Genomic DNA, 21,935 nt, shown 5'->3' with positions numbered 1-21,935 from the left:
CTGTATGTATTAAATAACTGAATCGATATTTTCCGTCATTGAAATTTCCTTATAAGTAAAATTCTTGAAAAAATACATGACATTTAGTTCTTACACACACAGATGACTCAAAGTCAACCACTTTAACACATCTGTGCTGTGGTCTCAAAAATCCAGCCAGAGCAAATTCAAGATTTAGATCTACAAGGTTTTTAAATCCAACAAGCTTCTTTACAGACTCACTGCAACAGAAAAAAAACAAACTGCATCTAATACCATAAAACTGTCTCTGCTCTCTGAGAAAGAGAGCAGAGAGGATATGGATTCAGTATGGATTCAAATATGGCATCTGAAATAGTTTTCCGACAAGAAAATGAAGCGAAACAAAAGACAAGTTTTAACAGGAAAATGATTTTTTAAATTCGAAATGTTAAAATCTTAGCTTGTTCCACCTGCAAATCAAATCCCACGTGTCAAGATCTATTTCCTCCAATGGCAACAGAAAAAAAAAACCAAAGAACTGTATTTGTGCTGGAAAATCAAAGGGAGGCTCTGACCATTTCAGAGTAAAGAAAGAAACAAGCAGTCTGATCCATTCCTTCTCTCTGATTGCTGCTTCAGAGAGGATTTTGAATCTGGCATATGGAAGTTGAAATCACGCCAGCCTGTCTCGCTCCGACACATCGAGCCAGACATGCATGGGCATCAAATGCAGTAGGGCAAGGGGAAACTCAGCATGTTTTTTTTTTTTAAAACAATATTGGTCACATTTTTCTTGTGATCCTTAATTGCTCTGCACATTTTTTTTTTTTTTCTATTGCATTCAGTTCAGTGGCAGGACGGAATAGTAAGACATGATGAATATATACTTAATTATCCACTCTAACATGAAGCTGAGTGTTTGGCAGTCAGCAGAGATAAAGTTTCCCTTCTGGGATATGGAATGTGAGAGACCTGAATGTCCCTGTACTGTTCACAGATTAGGCTCAACACTGCTTAGTCAACAGATCGATGAGATGTGTGCTGAACCTGAGCGCTGAACCTGAGCCTTGTGGCATTTTGTTTTGAAAACATTGTCATCTACTTACAGGGCAGGTCTACTCCACAATGACAGGAGGGTTACGGAGAACAAAATCTGCTCAATGCAGCGCAAAGACTAGCCGATAAGAACGGGAATCTGATTTTAAGATTAAAGATACAAATGCATCAACATCCACACCGCCTACGTAGAATTACAATTTATACTAATACACATGGCCAAAACTGCTTTTGTTCTGCAGATCCTCAACATTCAAGGTGTATTTGGACCCATTTTAAAGAAACCTGACCATGAATCCACACCGTTACATCCAAAGCAGCATGCAGACACCTGATGTTAAGAGAAGATAGTAGGAATTGAGGGAGTTTATGGGCTACCGAAAGGCTAGGGGTGTGGTTAGAAATGTGAAACTATATAGTGCAAATGTGTTTAAATGCTAGATAAAGGTTTTCATCTGGAAATACTTAGAATTTTATGTGCAAAATTAACATGTGGCTCATCGAGCAGGCATGTTCTCATGGCAGAACAATTCAACAGGCAAATACCAGCATGCTAACAAAAACAATTTAACACCAGTAGACAAAGATGGTTAGGGGTTTTTTCAAAGTTCTGAGGAAAAATTAAAAGCTAATGGATGTCCACAATTAAGAAGAAGTTGGAATCACAATTATTTTTTATTAACGTAACACTGAGAAGCATGGTTGAGAACAAAGATGGTTGAAGAATGGAAAGTGAATTCATATCATAGTGTAAAACTATTTTGTGGCTCTACTTTAAGCACCAAAGCAAATCATTAACACACGCTTGTAGCAGCCAAACACATTTTTATAGAAATCTTAGAAATGAAAACTACTTTGCTAAAAAGCAAGACAAGATATTTGGGGGAAAAAAATAAATATTTGACAGGTCTTGTTTAATTTCAGTTGCAGACAACAATACTCAAAGGAAAAGTAAAATACTCAACAACCAAAGGCTTTCAGATTTAAGTCAGAATATTTTAATTCCTTTGTTATTTAAAAAAAATAAATAAAATAAATTTCACCATAAAATGGTACTTCTGCACTCTAATGTCTCTGCTGCTGCTACAGGTTTTCGGTACTCTAACTTTCCTCCAAAGGCTTTTAAGTCTCCTAATGAGATTAATTAAGCTAGGCCAGAGTTTGTTTAATGAGGCCCTAATGGCCTTAAGCACAGAAGAGGATGATGGCTGAGAAAAGTTTCACATTCCAAGCAAAGCTATACAATTACACAGAACACTTTAAGTCAGCTAAACTAGTGAGCTAAGCTGTGATAATCCATTTAGCTACTGGGCAGCAGGGCACCTACCGATCCTTGAGTGTTGGTCACTAAACCAGCACTGATGTTTGAAACATGACATCCCTGGTAAAGTCAGAGAAGCAGAAAATGTAAAGGAAAAACAGGAGAGAAAAAAAACGCACTGGGAGTCACCGATACTGAATATATGTTTTTGCAACGATGACAGTCACTAACGTCTTACAAAGAATTTTAGCAGACCACAATAAATCCTAGAAATGAAGTCAACGGGCAGATGGATTCTTGCTTGTACTGACAACAAATGCCGACCCTCTTGTTAACTTACTGTGAAGGAATTTTCCCGCAGCTAATCATTAAAAGGATATTTACTATCTTTAACAGCCAAGAGACTAACCTCTAAGGATGACATCCCTTTGTGCTTTACACACTGTCCTTTTTCTGACCCTCAAATCTTCCTGACATCACCTCAAGCCAAGGCAACATCCATTTGAGATGAGCCATCATTATTATCATCTGCTTCTGTCCATTTATAAAGCAGTACATTTAGCACTGTGATTTTTTATTGTGTGTGACTAGTAGGAAAATAAATTGTTTCCTGATCTGGTCACTGCTTTGTCTTTTCCTGCAACATTTCATAAGATTGATCTCTAGATCATCCAATCCTGTCTTACACGGTTTAGTTCAACGGCCAAGGAAAAAGGTTGAATTTGTGCCTGGTTAACCATTCTGAGTAAATTTGGTCATTTGTTATGGATCATTAACCTGTGGTAAGACCCGGTGACGACCCAATGGCAGCGTTTGTTCTTCTTTAAAACCTTGAGCTATTTCAAATAGTCTGATGTCATGCAGTCCAAAGTTAGGAACCGGTCCATCAAAGAAGTTTCCAACTACTCATTCTTTGTTTCCCGTCACACCCACCTGGAGTGTTTGTGGAAAATCTGCAGTCTCAGCTCAAGTCCCAGTGATCTTTATCAAACTCATCATTTTCATATTTGTGATGATTGAACAGAAAAGGATTTTTGTTTTCCTTGTATCACTCCCACACAACTGGCACGTACACACTGTCTAATGGTTGTTATGGACACTTGGTGACCCCCAAGATGCTGTTCTTTGCTTCAGTTCTCCCATAATGAGCTATGAAGATTTTTATTACCCCTTTTCCCTTCCTGCTTACTGTGCAAGGTGGTAAAGTAAATACGGGCCCTCATCCGATCTAGTTTCCTGTGACTAAGTGATGGGCCTCCATGTCATGTCACCCTTCTAGGACAAGAGAACAGAACGATGTTCTTAGAAATTAAGCTCAACTTCAGGAACAATCCTACAGCTGAACACATTTTAAAGGGATTAATAATTGCACAAGGAAGATTATTCCATGTTATGAATTGTTTCCTAATATGGGATTTGTTTTCCAGACTGAACAAATTTACTAAAATTAAGTATTGAATTTTTCTGAAAATCCTCTTAACTTCTGTTAATTCAGTTAGTTCAACATTAGTGCTTCCTAATTCACCAATAGTTTTACTTGTGCCAACATATATTAGATAAGGTATTTATCAAATGACAATTTATGACCAAGTAATCCATCGGAAAGGGGTATTTGGAGAAGCTTTTTTTTTTAAATAAAAAGATCAGAGTTCAGTGCAGTACCAATAATTCATCCCAGCAAAGACAAAGAGAACCTTTAAAGTCAATTGAAGCCCCTATTTCTTTGGCTGTGCAGATTTACTAAAGACACCTCCTCCTGTTAATGTGTCAGGGAGGCAGTAAACACCCACACAAAAGCTGAATCCAGCTACGCATGGAACATTTTCTCAGATAGGGGAGATGAGACGGATGGGAGCTGTGTAAACAGGACATGCACAAAAGAACATACAAAGGAGAATCACTAAAGGATCCCACATCCTTCATCTGATGCCGAACAGTCGACACACAGTCACACGGTTGCAAACTGTTTGTTTTCGCACACACCTTTCATACAGACCACCTGGGGGACACCCCTCCTGCTTCAGTAAATGTCCTTACTCACCAGGGTTCTCCCTGCTTCCCTGCAATCCTTGGTTTTGTTTTTATGTAGCAGTCACAGAGAGAGCATCGCACTTTCTACACACAGCCTCCTCCGTGGAAAACAATGTTACAGTTTCCATCCAAGAGTCATTAGCCATTTGCTAGTCTTGTTTTTCTAGGAGGTTGTTGGTGAGGAACCATACAAATGTACATAATTTCTCATCACGTCTGACGAATGTTCCTCAAAAAAAAAAAAAATTAGTGTCTCCTGCTGCAAGATGGTGGAAGCAGAATAGTCGAATGGAAATATCAACATTGCTGTCCGAGCACATTTCGGTGTAAAACACGACAACAAACTTCTGACCAGTCACGCAACACTTTGCACAGAGAGCAAAGTGTTGCTCTCTGGTTCAAACTCTACTCTCTGGAGTAGAGTTTGGTAGGCAGATGCTTCTCTTGGAACAAAATGTCACAACTTTCATTGAGAGCTTATTTCAGCACTTTGGAGTAAGTATGTTGGACCTCAATACATTTGTGGCACTATATACTGGCACAAAAGCAATAAAAAAAAACACAAGGAGAGAAACCCCAAAATGCAGATATATATATATATATATATATATATATATATATATATATATATATATATATATATATATATATATATATATATATAAGATGGACATGAAATCTCTTACCTATTTGTCTCTCCAAATCCGCTGCCTCGTCAGGGGTGGCCCTAGGCAGGACGCCGGGGTCACTGAAGCTGGTTCTCAATAGAGTCCCCAGTACAAACAAAAACAGAGCTCCTCCTAGGACTGGAATGATGGGGGTCAGCTGCTGTGCCAGGAACGGACAACTGGTGAAATAAAAGCAGATGATGAAGAAAGAGCAGCAACAGAGCATAAGCAGAATTCTGATAGACTAAAAGAAAAGCTAAAAGTTGAAGTTTTATGTTCCAGCACATCAAAACTTCATGTACCCCCATTTCAACATTAGCACAAAAGACAACACTTGGAAATTACTGAGGAAGGTATTTGGGTTAAGGAAAGTAACATTCTTGCTCAACAACTAAAGGAAAATAACTACAAAACTGAGTGGTTATTATATATATATATATAAACAGTACAAGGAAACATGGACAAACTGTTGAATTTTGATTTATTTTTCCTGTACTTTCACAATTATGTTCCACCCTATGTTCATCCATCACATAAAAGATCTCCCAAAACACAGAAAAGTTAAAAAGTTATGACTTTTTTTTAAATACACTGCAGCTGGTTAGGGCACAAATCACATTAAGTACCACAGGGATGGGCCTAGGTTTACAAGTTTCTGGTATTTTATTAAACTGATGCTGTCTTTTTCCCATGATGCATTACAGGTTTCTAATGGATACAACACAAATATATCACATATTTTTCTCAAAAACATTGAACATTTATTCTGATGAAACTGGCAAAAGAATATTTAGGTTTCCTGTGCTGACTGCTAATGATTGCTAAAGACAGGCGTCAACACCCTCCACCTAAGGAACGAACTGTCCCAATACTGGTTCATCAAGTTCTGCAGAGATTAATTACTAAGTGGACCATCTAAACTTGCAGCATACCGTACAGCCACAACGCAAACATGCAACCACACTGAATACAAAAGTATTGCAACACTTAACCTGTTTTCCAAGCCAGTTAAATATGGAAGAGAATGAATCACACCTAAATGTGAAGCTGGTCAGCAAAATGTGTTTAGAGAAGTAAAAAAAAAAAAAAAACTGAAAATATAATCCTAACATCTCTATGAACATTGACCTGTAGAAACCTGAGTGGAAAGAGGCAATCCAGCTGCTCTCTACAAATTAAGTGACATTGAACTAAGAGGAAAAAAATGTCTGGGACATCAGCAGGGGGAAGCAGGCAGGGCAACACAGTTCAGCAAAAACATTGTTTTAAGTTTAAAAAAAGAAATGGCCATTTTTTGTGTCATTTCTAAGCTATTGGTTGCATTTGCTCAAACAGCCTCCACATCTGATTTGGTGGTTTGGCATCATGATTTTTTTTTAAATCAAGATACTGAAACCAGACATTGCTCCCTATTTTGAGATGTACGAGTGCCTCATAACTTCTGATGAAATGGCTTTAAACATTAAGATTTACAACCCACAGTTATTTGTGTAGACAAAAAAAAATTAAATAAAAAGGTATTAAATGTGATAACCTGGCAAACTGTGGCTACTTGCAGTTAAAAGTGTAGAAAGGCCGGAAATGCAAGCAAATATTCACTTTTCTTTCCATTTTCCGTCAGAGGATGTAAACAAACTTTTTCAAACTTATTTTTAACAGGAGTAAAGCCAAAATATAAGCACAGATATCATCTGTACTGATTTATGGCATAACATTATGTTTGTAAAAACAAAAGCTGCTGATCCACTGATCCCAAATCTGTTTGGCAGCATCATTAACCGAGTCCTCACATGTCTGCGTTACAACATCATCTCAGGCCACAGTAGATGAAAAGCCAAACACTGTGGGAGGTTGTGGCAACTCCTCGCGAAAAACCATCTGAAAATCTGATCTGAAAAAGATCAAAGCGTAATCAGCAAAATGGCCAATGCAGATCAGCGATGAGTGCAACAACAATTATAAAAGCAACTACTACTTAAATAACTAGCTTGCAGTACATATAACATAGCTAAACATAATGTAGAAAGCCTTCTTCTTAAGTAATGGTTTTAAAGTTTTAGCTAAAATGTATATTCATTCGTCTGTTGTAATAATCCCACATATTTTCCTGCAAAGTTCTGGCATTTATCCAGCTGTCTGAAACTCCGCTTAAATATCAACAGAAGCTCAAATTTAGCAGCTTCAACAAGCGTACATTAAAAGTGAGTTTGAATTACTCCTGCAATACGCCGTGATTCAGTTTACCTTGATTACAAGGAGGATAAAAATAAACATGTCTCTAAATCTAATCAGAAACGCAAACACAAAAACTACGACAGGTAAACAGAAGACACTTCATCAAACTAAGAAACTAAGTTATATTTTTATTTACTTTGACAGTGTAGCTGTATTGTTCAGAGTCTAACTGAGCTCCATATCAGCCTGGAGTCAGACAAGGTTGTGCCCGACTTCCTTCAACAAAACTTTACCAGCTTTATAACCGAGTACATAACGATTCAGAACTTTTTAGGTTGTTCAAAGCTTATCCCATCAGTAGGAATAGCGTACAAAGCAGCTAATTAAGCTAGCATTGATAATCAGTGGCAATTTATCCAGGTGGCCCTTGCAATTTTTAAGAAATGAAGGCCAAGCTTTGCTTAGTTTCCTGATGTTTTCATTAGCATTTGCTCTGTGAAATACCATTTGTTCACATGTTGGTCCAGAAGTTATGAACATAATTATTTACAAAGCACAACGGATTGTAGAAATAAGGTGGACTGTGTCAGAAGCTGTGTGTTTTTCCTGATTGCCTTTGCGTTTGTGATTTTGCTGTTGGGTTTAGATACCAAAGGTAGAGAGGGCCCAGTCCACTTCGAGACTGTCTCAATGTGAAAAGCAGGATTTACTTGTAAGTCAAGATGGCAGGATCCTGTTCTTAGGAACAAGTTTCACAAGAGATTCAGTGGCTACAACACTGCTTACATGGGAATTACAGGAATCACCAGTTTGTACAGTTCCTCGGAAAACACTCCTCCCCACCAAAGAGTCTGAACAATGACGAAAATGGGAAATCTAATAATCCAAAAAATGATGAACATAAAAACTTCAGTTGGACACTTTGGGGTTAGTCTTTACACACGCAATGAAATTAAGTGGTGACAATTAAACATTACTAGAAGCAGCACCTAGTTAAAAGTAGGAACTGTACCTTACGCTTGTTTTTCTAATTAGCCGGCTGCCATTTACCATGGTTAATTTTGCATCATGGTATTGCATATTAAAAGGTGAAGAAACAAACAGCAGACTACTTTGCAAAACTCTGTTCTGTGTAAACCATCATTAAATTCAGAAGTATCTGTTGCAAAAGAAAACTTCAGTTACAAAATCTGTATATTTTTTCAGCCAGTTACTATTGGTTCCCTGCTGAACAAGGCACTAACCTTGATAAAACAAAATAAAGCAATAAAGCAGAAGAAGTTACCCACAAAAAGTGGTTGGCTAAACATTGGTTTTCTAAATTTAGACATGTTTTAGTTAGTGTTTCAAATATTAATACACCTCACCTTACCTTACCACAAAGTCCTCCCCAATAATTCCCTAATATAACTTCTGAATTTTAAAATCTTAAATAGGACATTAGTGAAGGGTAAAATCTACAGCTTTTTTTAACTGCCAGTAATCAGCAATTACAGCACAAAAAAACAAAACAAAAAAAAAAAACATATTTTGAAAGTAACTCCACACATGGAAGGGACAGCTTTTTAAAGACAACATAGATCATAGATAAAAGTAATGATTTGGCAAGAAATTTACTGAATCCAGCATTGGAACTACAATTAATATATATACTTTGTTGAAAAGATGTGGTGTTCAACCTCCTGTAAGGTAAAAATCCTGTCATACTTCAAAACCTATCCACTGACATACAGATGATTTAAAAGAAAGTGGGGGGGAAAAAAATACGCTACAAGCAACAGCATCTGTACTTTAAGAGCGACGTCTCAACGAGTCGGATATCAGTAACATCATGAAAACGTGATCAAGTGTGGAATAAGGCGACATTTGACACAGATTAAACACCAAACCCACCTGGGAGAAAGGACATATCCATTAACCCCACACCTCCTGTGAATCTAAAACAGGTGAATCTATATGTATATGCGCTGCAGGTATACAAAAACATGCCCAATCAAGCCCCCTCAAATGAAACATCTCCAACATTCGTCTTCATCTGTCGAGGAGCAGCTACTTCGGCAGCTCCCGTTCCTGACAAGACTTCAAGAGAGCAGAAATGAACAAAGTCACATTGTCGTTTTTATTTGCTTCCAATCCACTTCTTATATTTACAGAGACTTTGGAGGCATCGTTGCCATAGAGACGGACGGCATGCAATGTCAGACATGGTAAGTTTCAAAAGCGGTTATGGTTACCCTGGAAACAGCCACTTCAACCAATTTTATTAGTCTGTCTTGTTGAAAGAAACAAAATATTTTAGTGAAGAAACAAGGAGGACATCTAATAAGGCCAAAACCAATGAATACAGACAGAGGCTGAAGTGAAGACTAAAAAAGGACAAACCTAAGAGTTGAGAAGCTTTTTGCACTAAGTCAGGGTTGCAGAAAAGCTGCATCTTTAATGGTCACAGTCTCATCACCGATACATCAGGTGAAGGAGAAATCAGTATTAGGGACGCACAGATATGAAAATTTGTGCCAACAATGATATCTGATATTAATGTTGTTGTTGTTGTGGTCGATATTGCTGACTTCACTACTGCTTTTCTGATTCAGCTAAACTCCCCACAATTCTGTGCTGACTGCGTCACTGTCAGTCACATGAAAAAATACCACATGACCAGGAGCAAATACCAAAATGGAAATAAATATTGGTTAGTAATATTAGCTCAGTCGTATTTATCAGACCAATATCGGTATGACCAACATCGACTGATACTGACGTCATTGCCAATCCCTTGTGCAATCCCACATTATTATAGCAGCTACATCTGAAAGTTGGTCCATTTAAGTGGAAAAAATATATTCAGGACAGCGACAGTTAAAAATGTATTTTGGTATGATATGCAAAAGACAGCCGTTTTTCACCACAGAGTACTCATTATATTGTTTTGTAATGGAAACATAATACTATTGTGGATGTAGACAAGGAAAGGTCATATATTGTCACTGGGAAACTTTCAGCTATTCCTGCAGAATATACAATGGACACCCACTTATTCAGTGTTGAGTATTTAGTTATTTTTTATTTTTTATGAGGAACATGACTCCAAATTTTTTTGATTTGTTGTAGAGGACATATAAAGTTTTAAATAAATAAATAAATAAATTAATTAAAAAAAAAATCCAGCTTGGGAACATGAAATAGGTGTAATTATACTTGACATGTTATTGGCAAGATTTTGCAAAGCACCCAATTCAGGAATACAAATTTGTGGATGTTAGCTTCTGTGGTAGCCTATTAAACTAGGCAGCCATCAGCATTTTTAAAAGTGGTTGTTCGTGAGTTTCAGCTATTCATGCATGGCTGTGGTCGCTAACCCACATGACCCTTCACTGCACTGGAGATTGGAAATATAGAAGTATTTTCAAATACATTTTGAAATATTTGACCAGTGTTTAAGAAACAAAACAAAACAAAAAAAAAGATCTCATTGCTGCATCTTTAGGGTAACGTTGAATGAAGAATAAACTTGAGCCCTTTTCCAAGTGTTTTCATCTCCCTAATGGAAAAAGCAATAAGTAAGAGATAAAAGTTAGGGTGCAGCAACAGGACCACAAAACTCAATTGCCAAATGGAACAAGTTAAAATATGGTAGACTTTGCCAAGTCTGAAGAGCAAAAGTAATGCTTCACTTCAGTAAAATCTCACAAAGTCATATGTTTTTGCTTTCCAACTCGTTAAACAAGTTATCATTGAATGTGCTTACAATGTAAACAATCATGACTCAAATATAATGTCATCAAGCTAGACAAGACTCAGCTGGGAGTTAATCATTGAGGACCTTTGCCTGAGCTTTATTTAATCAAGTAAAACTTGCTTCACTCTGCACTGTTCCCAGCTTGTCCTCACAATGTCCTCCGAGATTAACAGACCTCTTTTTTTCTTATGGTAACTCTAAGAACAGCGATGCACTGATCTGTGAAAAACAAAATGTTTGTCATGCAAAGTTAACAGCTGCTATCTGAATCTGCAGTCAGTTTTTAGGGTGATTGCCGGATAAGAAATGTCAACATTAACACTCAAAGGAACTTCAAATATGTTTAATGCCGTGTTAAAATACCTCTCTGGCCTTTCGGGTTACAGTATCATTAATCATCCGTGTTATACGACAACAAAGGCTTTGTCTGTTTGGGCTTTTATAACATTTTGATTGGGTTTGATAGCAGACAAGGGCAGAATATCAATCTCCTCATAGCCATAGGCCACCTCATTTGTCTGCAAAACAAGAGAACATGACAAGCTTTTACAAACAATTGCATTTTTTGTTTGTACCCAAACTCCTCCACAGTCTCTGGAGATTTTCATCCAGATTTCAGACAGATGCCAATGGTGTACTGTGAAACATGTGTCACTCATGTTTTCCAGAGACTTACAAATTCTTGAGGTGTAACCATTCAGCCTCGGCCTTGCACTCAATCACCCCTGGAAGAAGGGACTGGATGTAGCTTGGAGGGGGGGGTTGACAAACAGAGAGTGCAGGACTGATTAAAGACTTGAAGCAAGCCGGAGAAAGAAATCACGCAATGCACACACACAAAAAAGGGAGAGGCCGGTGGAACTGGTCGTGGCATTGGAGTATCAGAAAAAGAAGTATGCTTATATTACATTATTCTACAATAACCTACATCTGCAAGTCTAACTTTTAAAGTTTCAAGTTTGATAACTCACTCAAAAGAACATCAACTTGTTTTTTTTTCCCAGCACATTCAACCACCCATCTGAAAAAGCAAAAGGCAGTGAGACAAGATTTGGAGTGGCACTGTACTGGTGTGAGAGGAATGTTTTTTGTTTCCTTATGCCTGGCAATGGGTGTGACTGTTTGAGTTATGTGGACAAAGTCTGTTTCGCAACCATTTGCCTGACAACACTCAAAAAATGACTTATTTCTTGATCACCCATGCAGCAAACCTTTTTTCCACCCATTCTTTCAGGGATTTTCTACAAACAGCCAACAATGTCGAGGACAAGAAAAAGCACAAATTTTTCCTTTTTTTTTAAGTGCATGTTTGCAAAGGCATCTTGAGAGTAATTGTATTCATACAATGCGTTGGGTTCATTAAACAGATTTTCTTTCATGCACTTTGGGGCATGTTTCAAAGGAGCTACACCTGAAAGTACTTTAAAGCGTTTTTAACAACCCTCTTAATCAAAACTGAAGGCAGAGCCTATTTGTTTGGTTGAGAGAGTTACTGGGCAAATGTGAAATGTGGGCAGTTTTAGCTTCAACAGCCTCCAAAACATTTCAGCTGCATGGATTAGCCACAAGAGCAAACCTGTCAAACACATGGGGAAAAAAAATTAAGTACTCCATCCATATTTCAAGAACACTGTTGCCCAAAGCTAATTGGTTCTGTTAAGAGTTTGATGTAAGTTAATGCTCATCAAAGCGCTGCTTATTTTAGCCTTTTTAATACATGTACCTGATGGGAATTATAACAGGATCGCTGTAACTCTGCATCTGTCAGGCAGATGAAAAGCAGAATAGACAGCTTCCCATAAATTAGGTTGAAGGGGAGCAAAAAAAAAAAGCTGACTTGCAGTGACATTTTTGTAAATGTTTTATGCAGTTGTCACCCTTTTTGCTATAATGCAGTTAAAAAAAACAGGATACCCTAAAAACTACTAATAAAGCCAGGCTTTTTTTATGAATCTGTCACACAGACGACTGATTTCTGCACCTTTTCTTGCACACCATGAGGATGCATTTCTTCCTGAATGAAGTCTGTCAGACAGCAGTCTTAAACAATGTTCAGTTCCCAACAGGCTCTATAAATAAGCGGCTGCAGTGTTTACCGGGGGCATTAAAAAAAAAGCCGTACAAATGTACACAACACCAAATGTAAACTTTAAAGCATTTCTGTACCATGTAGCTGCACAGATGTTTATGGAATGTACCGTGAAAACAGCGATTCCCGAATTGCAGATTTAATTTTCTGCTTTGTTCTTGAATATCAGATAAAAATAACCTCAAACTGTTTTCAAATTATGACTTTATTTACTAAGGCAAAAGACAACTATCCATAGCAACCTGGCCTGACAAAGAAAAAAGATTATCCCATTTGTTCAATAATTATTTACCTGTAATTACCCTACTGCTTGAGTTCAGTTTCATTAGAAAATCCAAATCTAACAACTGCCAGACCTGTAAAATGAAGAAACCTCTTGAACAGAGTACATCTAACATGAAATGAAATAGGACAAAAGATCTCAAAAGCAACACGGTCAAGAATTGATATTTGCTGAAATCATTGACATTTACTGGCCTGCAAAGTCTTACAAAGACATTCCTAAAGTTTTGAACATAGAAAGGGAAGAAAGCTATAAGGTAGGGAAAAAAAAGTGTTAGTGTTCTGCAACAACCAGCAGAGTAAAAAATGAACAAAGACTCAACCGTTTAACTGGTTTTTACATATCTTAACAAAATAGCTCAAGAGACATTATTTTTCCAGTGCTCAGAGAAAAGTGAACCAAACTGGGTGGAAGTTTCTTTTAGCAGGTAACAACACCAATATGATGGGGGCAGAATATGAAAAATATTCTGAAACCTTAGCAGCTTCTGTTATAAATCTGCAATCTGTCTTTCACAGCAGATACTTCACCGAGTTATCTGGACTGCACCAAATTATGAACAAATAAGGCTCTTTGATAATTCTCATGTTGAGGTAGCATAGTTTTCCTCATGTTGAGAGGAAAAATCATCCACTGGCAAAGCTTCATCAGTCAGTGTGTATTTGGACTGGTCACAGATTGTTGGAGGCAGGACAAGCCCACATAGACAGACAAGTATATTTAAAGCAAAGTTAATCAGTTTCATGGTTCTTGTTTAAGAACTTGTTTACCATTTCGCATGCAAAGCATTTAACTCTGTTTAACCCCTTAACTGTCACCTCCAAGATGCCTACATGTTCGCTAATGGGTCCTTAATGGGTGACAGCTGACAGATGGTGACAGCTGAATGATTACCTTTGTTACCAGATAAAGGATCGTGTGCATTAAAAACCCTGATATTTTCAACAAACTCTCAGCACTGAGGTGAAAAAAAATAATGCCACACCAACTCTTAAGAAAAAAATTATATATTGGGTTGGCACGTACATAATGCAGAGAAACATGCAAATTTGGGAAGTCTGTTCAAAGTTATGCGACCCTGTATTTACCCTAGTAGAAAAAAAAGTGAATCACAGAGATGTGTTGTATTTCTGTCTCCAGTTCATACGCAAAGAGTTTTGAAAGACTAATCCATATCCGTCTTGCTTTGTCATTTTTCTGCTTCCATTAAACTTCAAACAAAATCTCAATAAATTATGCGACTGAAAAGCAAGTGTAGACAGTGTCAAAACAAAACACAAGCTGCAATTCTTTTAATCTTTTGGAGTCATGCACAGATTTAAACGTGCTCTGGATCCTCTTTTGAACGTTGAAATTGTTAATGTCGACGTTGCCATCTTCTGATGTTAAATGTGCAGTTTTTTTTTATTCAAGTCCCAGACAGAGAAAAATTTTATTTATCCAGAGTACAGCTGCCAGAGCCTAAATCATATTTGCTGCTCAATTCATGAATATGAATGTTGGATTGCCAAGCCAATCAACAAGAAACACTGTACAAAAAGGAAGTTTATAGGCTGGATTTATGACAAAATGTTTGCAAGAAACAAATGCACACACCAAAATGGCAAGTAAATACCGTCAGAGAACAGAGATGTTTAGAAATTCAGAATACAAAAGACAAGTTCCAACAAGTTAGTAGTGTTAAAAAAACACATAAAAATTAGAAAAGGATCAGTTGCGAAACTCCTGCAGCATTGCATGATAAAAAAAAAAATGTTATAGCACTACACTCACCACTAGGTTCAAACACATTTTCCAGCTTTTCTTACTCATTCAGGCTTAAATTTGAAAAATAAGCTTGTACTTGAATATTTTAACACAAAACCTGTACCTAGATGGGTTTTACTGTCTGCATGTCCTGCTAACAGTGAAAACAAACTATACTCGAGTTGGTTTCCAATTTTGTAAGATGGTAAAGGGGCATTTCATGGCTCTACTCTCCTTATTTGCCTCAAATCAACACCCTTTCAGATATAACACTGATAAGGAAAAAACACTTTCCTAACTGAACATATGATAATACTACACAGATTATTTGAAGCACTTCCTATGTCCTTTGATAGCGTCATTTTGTTCTGTTTGGACTCTAAAACAGACCTATTTTAAGAACAAAATGTCAATTTGAAAACCCTGATCTATGAAGCACTGCGGCTCTCAAAAGCATTGAAATTATCCTTTTTTGTGGGTTCTGTGTCAGAAACTGGCGGCGGGAGGGATCAGAGTCTCTCCCCAACAGTCATGTCCCTTTAGCTTTCCAATTTTCCTCCTCATCTCCAGCCGAGATGAAAGACAAACTGTTAGGCACCAATAATAAGGAAGGCTCCACAATCCCAGTCCAATTAGTGAGATTCATAAGGTGGCTTTTCACATTGGAAAAATAAAGAAAAAGCCACAATTATAGGAGTAACGTTGTTGAGTCAGCAAAAGCAAAATACCGAGATCATTCACAAGGATGGTGTGAATTTGCAAACCAAGCTGAAAACATTCTTGCACAAGGAGAAAAAATAATCATTGCAAACCCAGATCTGGTGGCGAATATCCATGAAGTAGATTAGTGGCTTCATATCCTGTGCAATTACTCTTACTCTTTCAGTCTTATCACATCTGGAGATTGCTTAATACCGATGTGAAAAAATACTCTGGTAGTAATTTTCAACAAAGCTTGTATATGAAATGATCCCTGTTCATAAAGAAGTATGAATCCACTGTTGAGGACAAGTACATTTCCTGTGACAATATCTAATATTTCCATGAACAGCAACTTCTGTCTGCAGCCCTGATGGAACTGGAGTCTTTACCTTAAAGAGGGAAATAATCAGAGGAATCTAATTTTTTGAGACATTAACTCTGAACCCCATATCAAAAGTCCAAGCCAGCATAAAGATTTATCACCAGAAAAAAAAAAAGCTTCACACCCAACATGTTTTTACTCAATAAATTACAACTAGTGATCAAACGTTCAGCTTTTCCAACCTGGAAAAATGCTCAAACTGTTCTTCAGACATTGGCCTCAGTGAACTTTTATGACACATATGGGACAGAAAGCAACATGTGAAACAACAAGGCACATAGGCATCTGGGGGGGACCAGAAACAGAATAATAAACAGGCCGGTTTATTGTGCATGGCTGAGCACCCCTCAGACAGAAGGAAAGAAAACAAGTATAAAGAAAGACTGCAAATGGCCTCATCCCTAAGATTTGTTTCTGCAGAATATGATCCGGCAGCGTGATGGGAAATATTGTGCAAAAGAAGAAAGCTCTGCAAAGTGAATGAGTAGCTGCAATCCACTATGCTGACAACTAGTGAATGAGCTTAGGTATACACAACTAATCGAAACACATTACTGTTAATGACAACATAAGCCAATGTGCGGGTCTGCTGACCATCGCCCTGTCTGATGAATGTCTCCCTTCAGCTGATGGGAGAGGGGTGGGAAAGTCAGGAGGACTCAGCCAGCCTTGGGGCACGGGGCAATGCTTAGCTGAAACGTTGTTTTATGGTGTTCCTGTAAAATGTCCCTGTGTAGTCACAACATACATAAGATAGAATGAAGAGTCCTGCTCACACTGTAGGAAATGAAGCCATCTGTGGAAGCAGCAGGAGAGGTATCATCAGGAAGCATCTGACATCCTACATGTAGATGCAGAGTAACTTCCAGGTTTACATAAAAAGCTCCACAAAGTCCATCTCCCCCTTTTTTTTTTTCTTAGGCGTTTCATGTTCAGGGTAGTTTAGTCTCAGATCTTGCGGTGCTGTAGCAGGCTGCCCTTTGGTCATGGGTTATGTTCGCATCTATGCTAAAGTGACAATGCACTGAAAGCTGAAGTGGTCCAGGGGTCACTGTAGATGGATGTACAGGATTGAGGCTGGGAGACTTTAAACACAAGCCATACAACACAGATAGGCAGAAATGAATTTCAAAGGGCATACATATACTGTACCTACAGCAGTTTGGTTTGTGTTTTATCTATTAAAACAAATCATCTCTCTAAACTGCAGAGCTGTAAAACATTAAAAAAAAAAAAAAAAGCACGTATTAATACTATCGCTAAATCCTGAATTGAGGATATCAATTATAACCGACAGGTTCATTTCTGTCTTTTCCTCGGTTCCTTGACAATAAAACTAAAGTATCAAGGAATTGAATAAAAAACTGCATTCAAGCAATTCATTGCGTTTCCAAAAATTTATATTGTAATGTTGATTACAGTCTATTGTTTACCGCAGCTCTACCAGAAAACAACAATACACATTAATGTTCTCTGTATAGAAAGTACCAAAGAAAAATGTGTAAATTGACTCATAGAAGATTGAATTTTCAATGTCTTGCAATTTATTGATCTATAAGTTCAGAATTCTGCTAAGAACAAATTCTTCTCTTCTTCATTTTTTAGCTGACTAACCCATTTTAACAGCACTGCAAGCTGCTATGCTTAACAAATCACTAATGAGATTATTCCACGTAGCTCTTTTCTTAAAGCAACATAATTCTGATCAGATTCCAAGTATAGACCATATCCTTAGCCAGCCAGGCGTTCCGTGGACGGATAATGAAATCAAAGTTGTTTTTGCTTTCCACGGCTTGTAAAAAAGTGTAATGGAGGTTCAATCTATATGCAGTGGATGATCTAAAAAAAAAAAAAAATATGGACTCCATCAATGGCCTCCACCCGCTCTGCCAGGAACAAAAACGTCAAGTAAGATAATATTTAACCATGTGATTTATATGCAAACTTGTTACACACTTTATTTATTTGGACTAAATTAACCCTTTAACTATCACTCTCAAAACTGCAGCATGCAATTCAATGGGTAGACGAGGACACTGGTGTGTCCTGATGACATTTAAGGAGTTTTTAAACTAATAATACTCAGTTGTACAAAGTGATACAATTGGTTCCACTTTTGGCACAATAACATCATCAATGATAATACACCAATTTATTTGTACAAAAGAATTGTGATACAAACCTTTTGCAAAACTACATCCCTACACATGCATCGAAAAAAGTTTAAATTTAAAGTTCATGCTTGGCGAAGTCCGAATTAAAAAACAAAAAAAAAACAAAATCATGAATGGGGGCACCTAATTTACTCACATGGTTTCAGAGCAGTAGAATTTCAGAAATAAATCTAAAAAAAAAAATTGGAGGTCAGGTACAAATATAGTGTAATGTAGTATAGGCTGTCTTTCCTGTGCAGACAGGGTGCAGGAGGCTTCGACCACAGCACATTTTCCCCCATAAAACATCCTCTGGCTGTGAAGCACTTTGCCGTGATGAAAACACCGACCAACTCCACAACAATTCTCATGACAGAGCAGGACTCTTATCTACTATAGAAAGGGGTTTCTGACATGATAGATGACAGACTGATGGGCTAACGACCGGAGAAAGAATGCACACTCGCTTGTCAGACTCTCCAGCGATGGCAGCACATCAGCCTTTATACACATACTGCTTTATGCAGTCCACTCAGTGGAAAGATGAGGACATCTGGGGCGAGAGGAGCATGTAGAGGGACACACTGTACGTTTATTAACAATTGTTTTAAGTGTAAAAGAGGAACAATGCTCTTTTAATGACGCTGGGAATGTAATTAACTGAACCCATGTAGCACCAATACAGATAGATCAGCTTTCTGAGCATTTATTACGGCATAGAGATGCATCAGAAAAAGAAAAAATTATATCATATTTTCCTTTTCCCCTGTACAGGACTTTGGTTTTAGAAGAGCTTCATAAATAAGTGAATTAAAATTTTTGATCTTAGTCACGGACAAAATCTTGAGATAGCACCTGAGCAAATGTCTAACCGCTGATAAGTAACTGCACTCTCTCAACGCTTTGTGGCCTACTATAGACACTTAAAGGGGCTGTATTCTGTACTTTTTAGGCACATTATAGCACAATTAAGTAACTATATTACTTTCCGTTATTAAAATGCTGTACATATCAAGCACAACTTGAAATTTAGTCTATGTCCCTTTAAAAAGCTCCAACTCTTTCAGACACTCAGCACGTTATAATTAATAATACTTCTCATTACAACCGTTCTTACGAGCGTTGGGCTGATCCAAGGAGGAGCTTTGTGGAAATAGGTGACGCTTTCCGGGAGCAAGCGTTTAGGCACCTCCGATTAATTGATTCAGAGGAATAGTACAAGTAGGAATAGAAAAACTTATTTTCAGTTAGTTTAGACAAACTTGACAACTGTATGTTAATTTAAGAGGAAAACAGTTGCATAATTTTTATAATTGCAGAGGATATGAAGTACAATAAATCTGTCAGCAATGGCCAGAATGTGTTTTTTTTTGTTTGTTTGTTTCAAATTTCATTTTGTTCCACTTTTCCATGATGAACTGCAACAACATAGGCCAACATTTTTAGATCTTGCCTTTGGCTCTGGAGCCCCAAGTGCCTTTTTGGACCTTCCACAATGGCACTAAACTTCATGAAGATTTTAGAAATACTTCCACAACAGAAGAGAAGTTACAGAAATATTATTTTAGATTATTTTCTTGTCATTAGGTTAGAAACTATTTGATTTTGTCTGACAAACATCCCACAGTAGAAAAGGTTTTGTGTTTTTCTTCATTTTAAAACCTTAAAATAAAAAATGAAAATGGTGGTTCTTTAAAGATGTCAACACATTTTATAGAGTAGATATTAACCAAAAAAATAAATAAATAAATAAATAAAAAAAATCAGGAAATTGCTCTAAATGAGTTTGCTTCAGCTGGACTGGGGGAGAAAATGGCACTTTGGGTTGTAGGCACTGAAATATTAACATATTGGTTGCAGTTTCCACATGCAGCTCTTATGAAATCCTCTTGCACAAAAGGCATACAAGATACTTTAATCTCCAACCAGTTTATACTGACATCTCCCTAAAGGAAAACATGCTCACTCCAGACCCATGCAATGATTTGTGTACAACTTCCTCTTCTGGCATCTGAGCCTTTGAGATGAAATCCCTAATCCACACTGTCATCTTGCACAACCAAGCACCAGATGTGAGCAGACAATACTTACTCAAAGGTGAAAAACAGTCCACAGGTTACAAGGATGAGGACCAGGGTGAGGTAGAAAACCCCCGTCTGTTTGGCCATCATAATCCTCCCATCACAGTAAAATTTATTCCGACCTGGGAAGGTCTCCCATTTCTTCCTCTTTGGGGTCCTTTTCTTGTAGGGGGTCTCCATTGGCGTGGAGCTGCGAGTGCTGATTTGACTGTACTCGCACTCTCTCATGGACTCCCCAAGATGCATCAATTACAGCAAAAATAAAAATAAAAAATAAGGAGTTGAAAAAATCCAGCGCCAGGACAGCCTCTGCGGAGAAGAGAGGTTCAGCTTAGCTCAACTTGTAAGGTGGTATAGAAGTAAAGTTTGAGAGCACAGCACTTCCTGTTATTAAAAAAAATACCTCTGCTAACCTTAACGTTTCGATTGTAGTTTTCAGTTCGCCACATGTCATTAAATGTAATCATTTTTTTGTAAATACAATAAAGGCAAACCTAACAAGCAAGTCTTAAAAGCTCTAATTAAAGTTTATATTGCCTTTGCAAGCAAGGAACATTGCTAGTTTCATCTAACTAAATAAATAAAGTGTCGCTAACAGGCTAGCGTGGCTAACAAGTTGAGGAGATACATTTAAGTTGATATAAGCCTGTGCATTCAAATGTTAGCACCATGTTCGTTCAAATATAGCGAAAAGCTTTGAATTAACTATTTGGCATTAGTGTTTCCCGCTGAAAGTGAGCAAGGAAGAAGAAGGTTTAAATCTAGCTTTCAGCGGCGCTGTCAACCATGAATCACAAACAGGCAGCGAGGCGTCGCATCCCGGCTGCTTTGGTCTGGTCTGCCCGCTGAAGCGCTGCCTTACCGGGGGGAAAGTAACACTGGCCGTCCTTGGTAGGGGTGTTGTCGCGGAGCTTCTCCCGTCGTTATCCCGGTTTGTTTCGAGCCAAAGCGAAGAAGACCATTTTTGGAAGTTTAGAGATGAACAAATGAGTTGGAAAGGGTCTCGTCGCCGAGGGGGAACTTCGTTTTTTTTTTTTTTTTTTAACGGGGAAGGAAAATCCAGAGAAAGCGCCCTCAGACGAGATCCAAAATCCCGGACTGGCCGTCAGTCAAGAGAGGCGAGTCAAACATGATCATACAGCCATATGGCAAAGCGGTTCATAGTAATAATCGATGAGACATTATCTTAAATCTTCATTATTCAGCCTCGTATTCGGAGGGGTAGGGGCAAAGTTGCAGCTTTCCTCAATAAAGCGTCTTGCCAGGCCACTCGACAACCCTCCGTCAATCCCCGTCCACACACGGCAATGCCACCCTAGCAAACAAACATCAACATGGGAGCAGAGAAGAGCCTCCGCCGCCTGCTCCGCCGCCTGCTCCTCCCCCTTCAGCCGGGGCTGAAGTCATGAAGGTGCAGAGACAGGAAGCGCCGATTAAGGGTTTCCCAAAACGGGGTGCGGAGACCACTAGAGGGTCCACTAAAAGAGTCGGGGGATCCTCCGCTGCAAAAGCTGAAGATCAAGTTCCTATATTTTTTTTAAAACCCAAACCCGAAGCTACAGTTGTACAGTTGGAAAAATAAAAAAAATGGGATGCCTTCTCTAGTAG

General features: G+C 38.0%; 1 protein-coding gene across 1 annotated transcript; it reads right to left on the bottom strand.

Moving 5' to 3' along the window:
* Window positions 1-3,530: 3,530 nt before the first annotated feature.
* On the bottom strand, window positions 3,531-21,733 carry LOC106951832 (probable palmitoyltransferase ZDHHC14). Its single transcript, XM_015039560.1, has 4 exons — window positions 21,190-21,733; window positions 20,338-20,636; window positions 4,996-5,156; window positions 3,531-3,553 (listed from the first exon to the last, which is right to left on the bottom strand). Exons 2-4 carry the CDS (start codon window positions 20,571-20,573, stop codon window positions 3,546-3,548), a joined length of 405 nt encoding a protein of 134 aa, XP_014895046.1. The 5' UTR covers window positions 20,574-20,636; window positions 21,190-21,733; the 3' UTR covers window positions 3,531-3,545.
* Between the last annotated feature and the right edge of the window lie 202 nt (window positions 21,734-21,935).

Source organism: Poecilia latipinna, unplaced genomic scaffold (assembly GCF_001443285.1).
Source record: "Poecilia latipinna isolate Pla-1442-1.1 unplaced genomic scaffold, P_latipinna-1.0 Scaffold28, whole genome shotgun sequence".
Taxonomy (NCBI): domain Eukaryota; kingdom Metazoa; phylum Chordata; class Actinopteri; order Cyprinodontiformes; family Poeciliidae; genus Poecilia; species Poecilia latipinna.
This window is presented reverse-complemented; position numbering and strand designations above follow the sequence as displayed.

Bases quoted from the DNA above. Each gene is read 5' to 3' on its own strand.
- LOC106951832 (XM_015039560.1), bottom strand. From the start codon at position 20,573: ATGCATCTTGGGGAGTCCATGAGAGAGTGCGAGTACAGTCAAATCAGC. The intron at 5,157-20,337 runs GTAAGTATTGTC...TTATTTCACCAG, and splicing joins GGACTGTTTTTCACCTTTGA to TTGTCCGTTCCTGGCACAGC.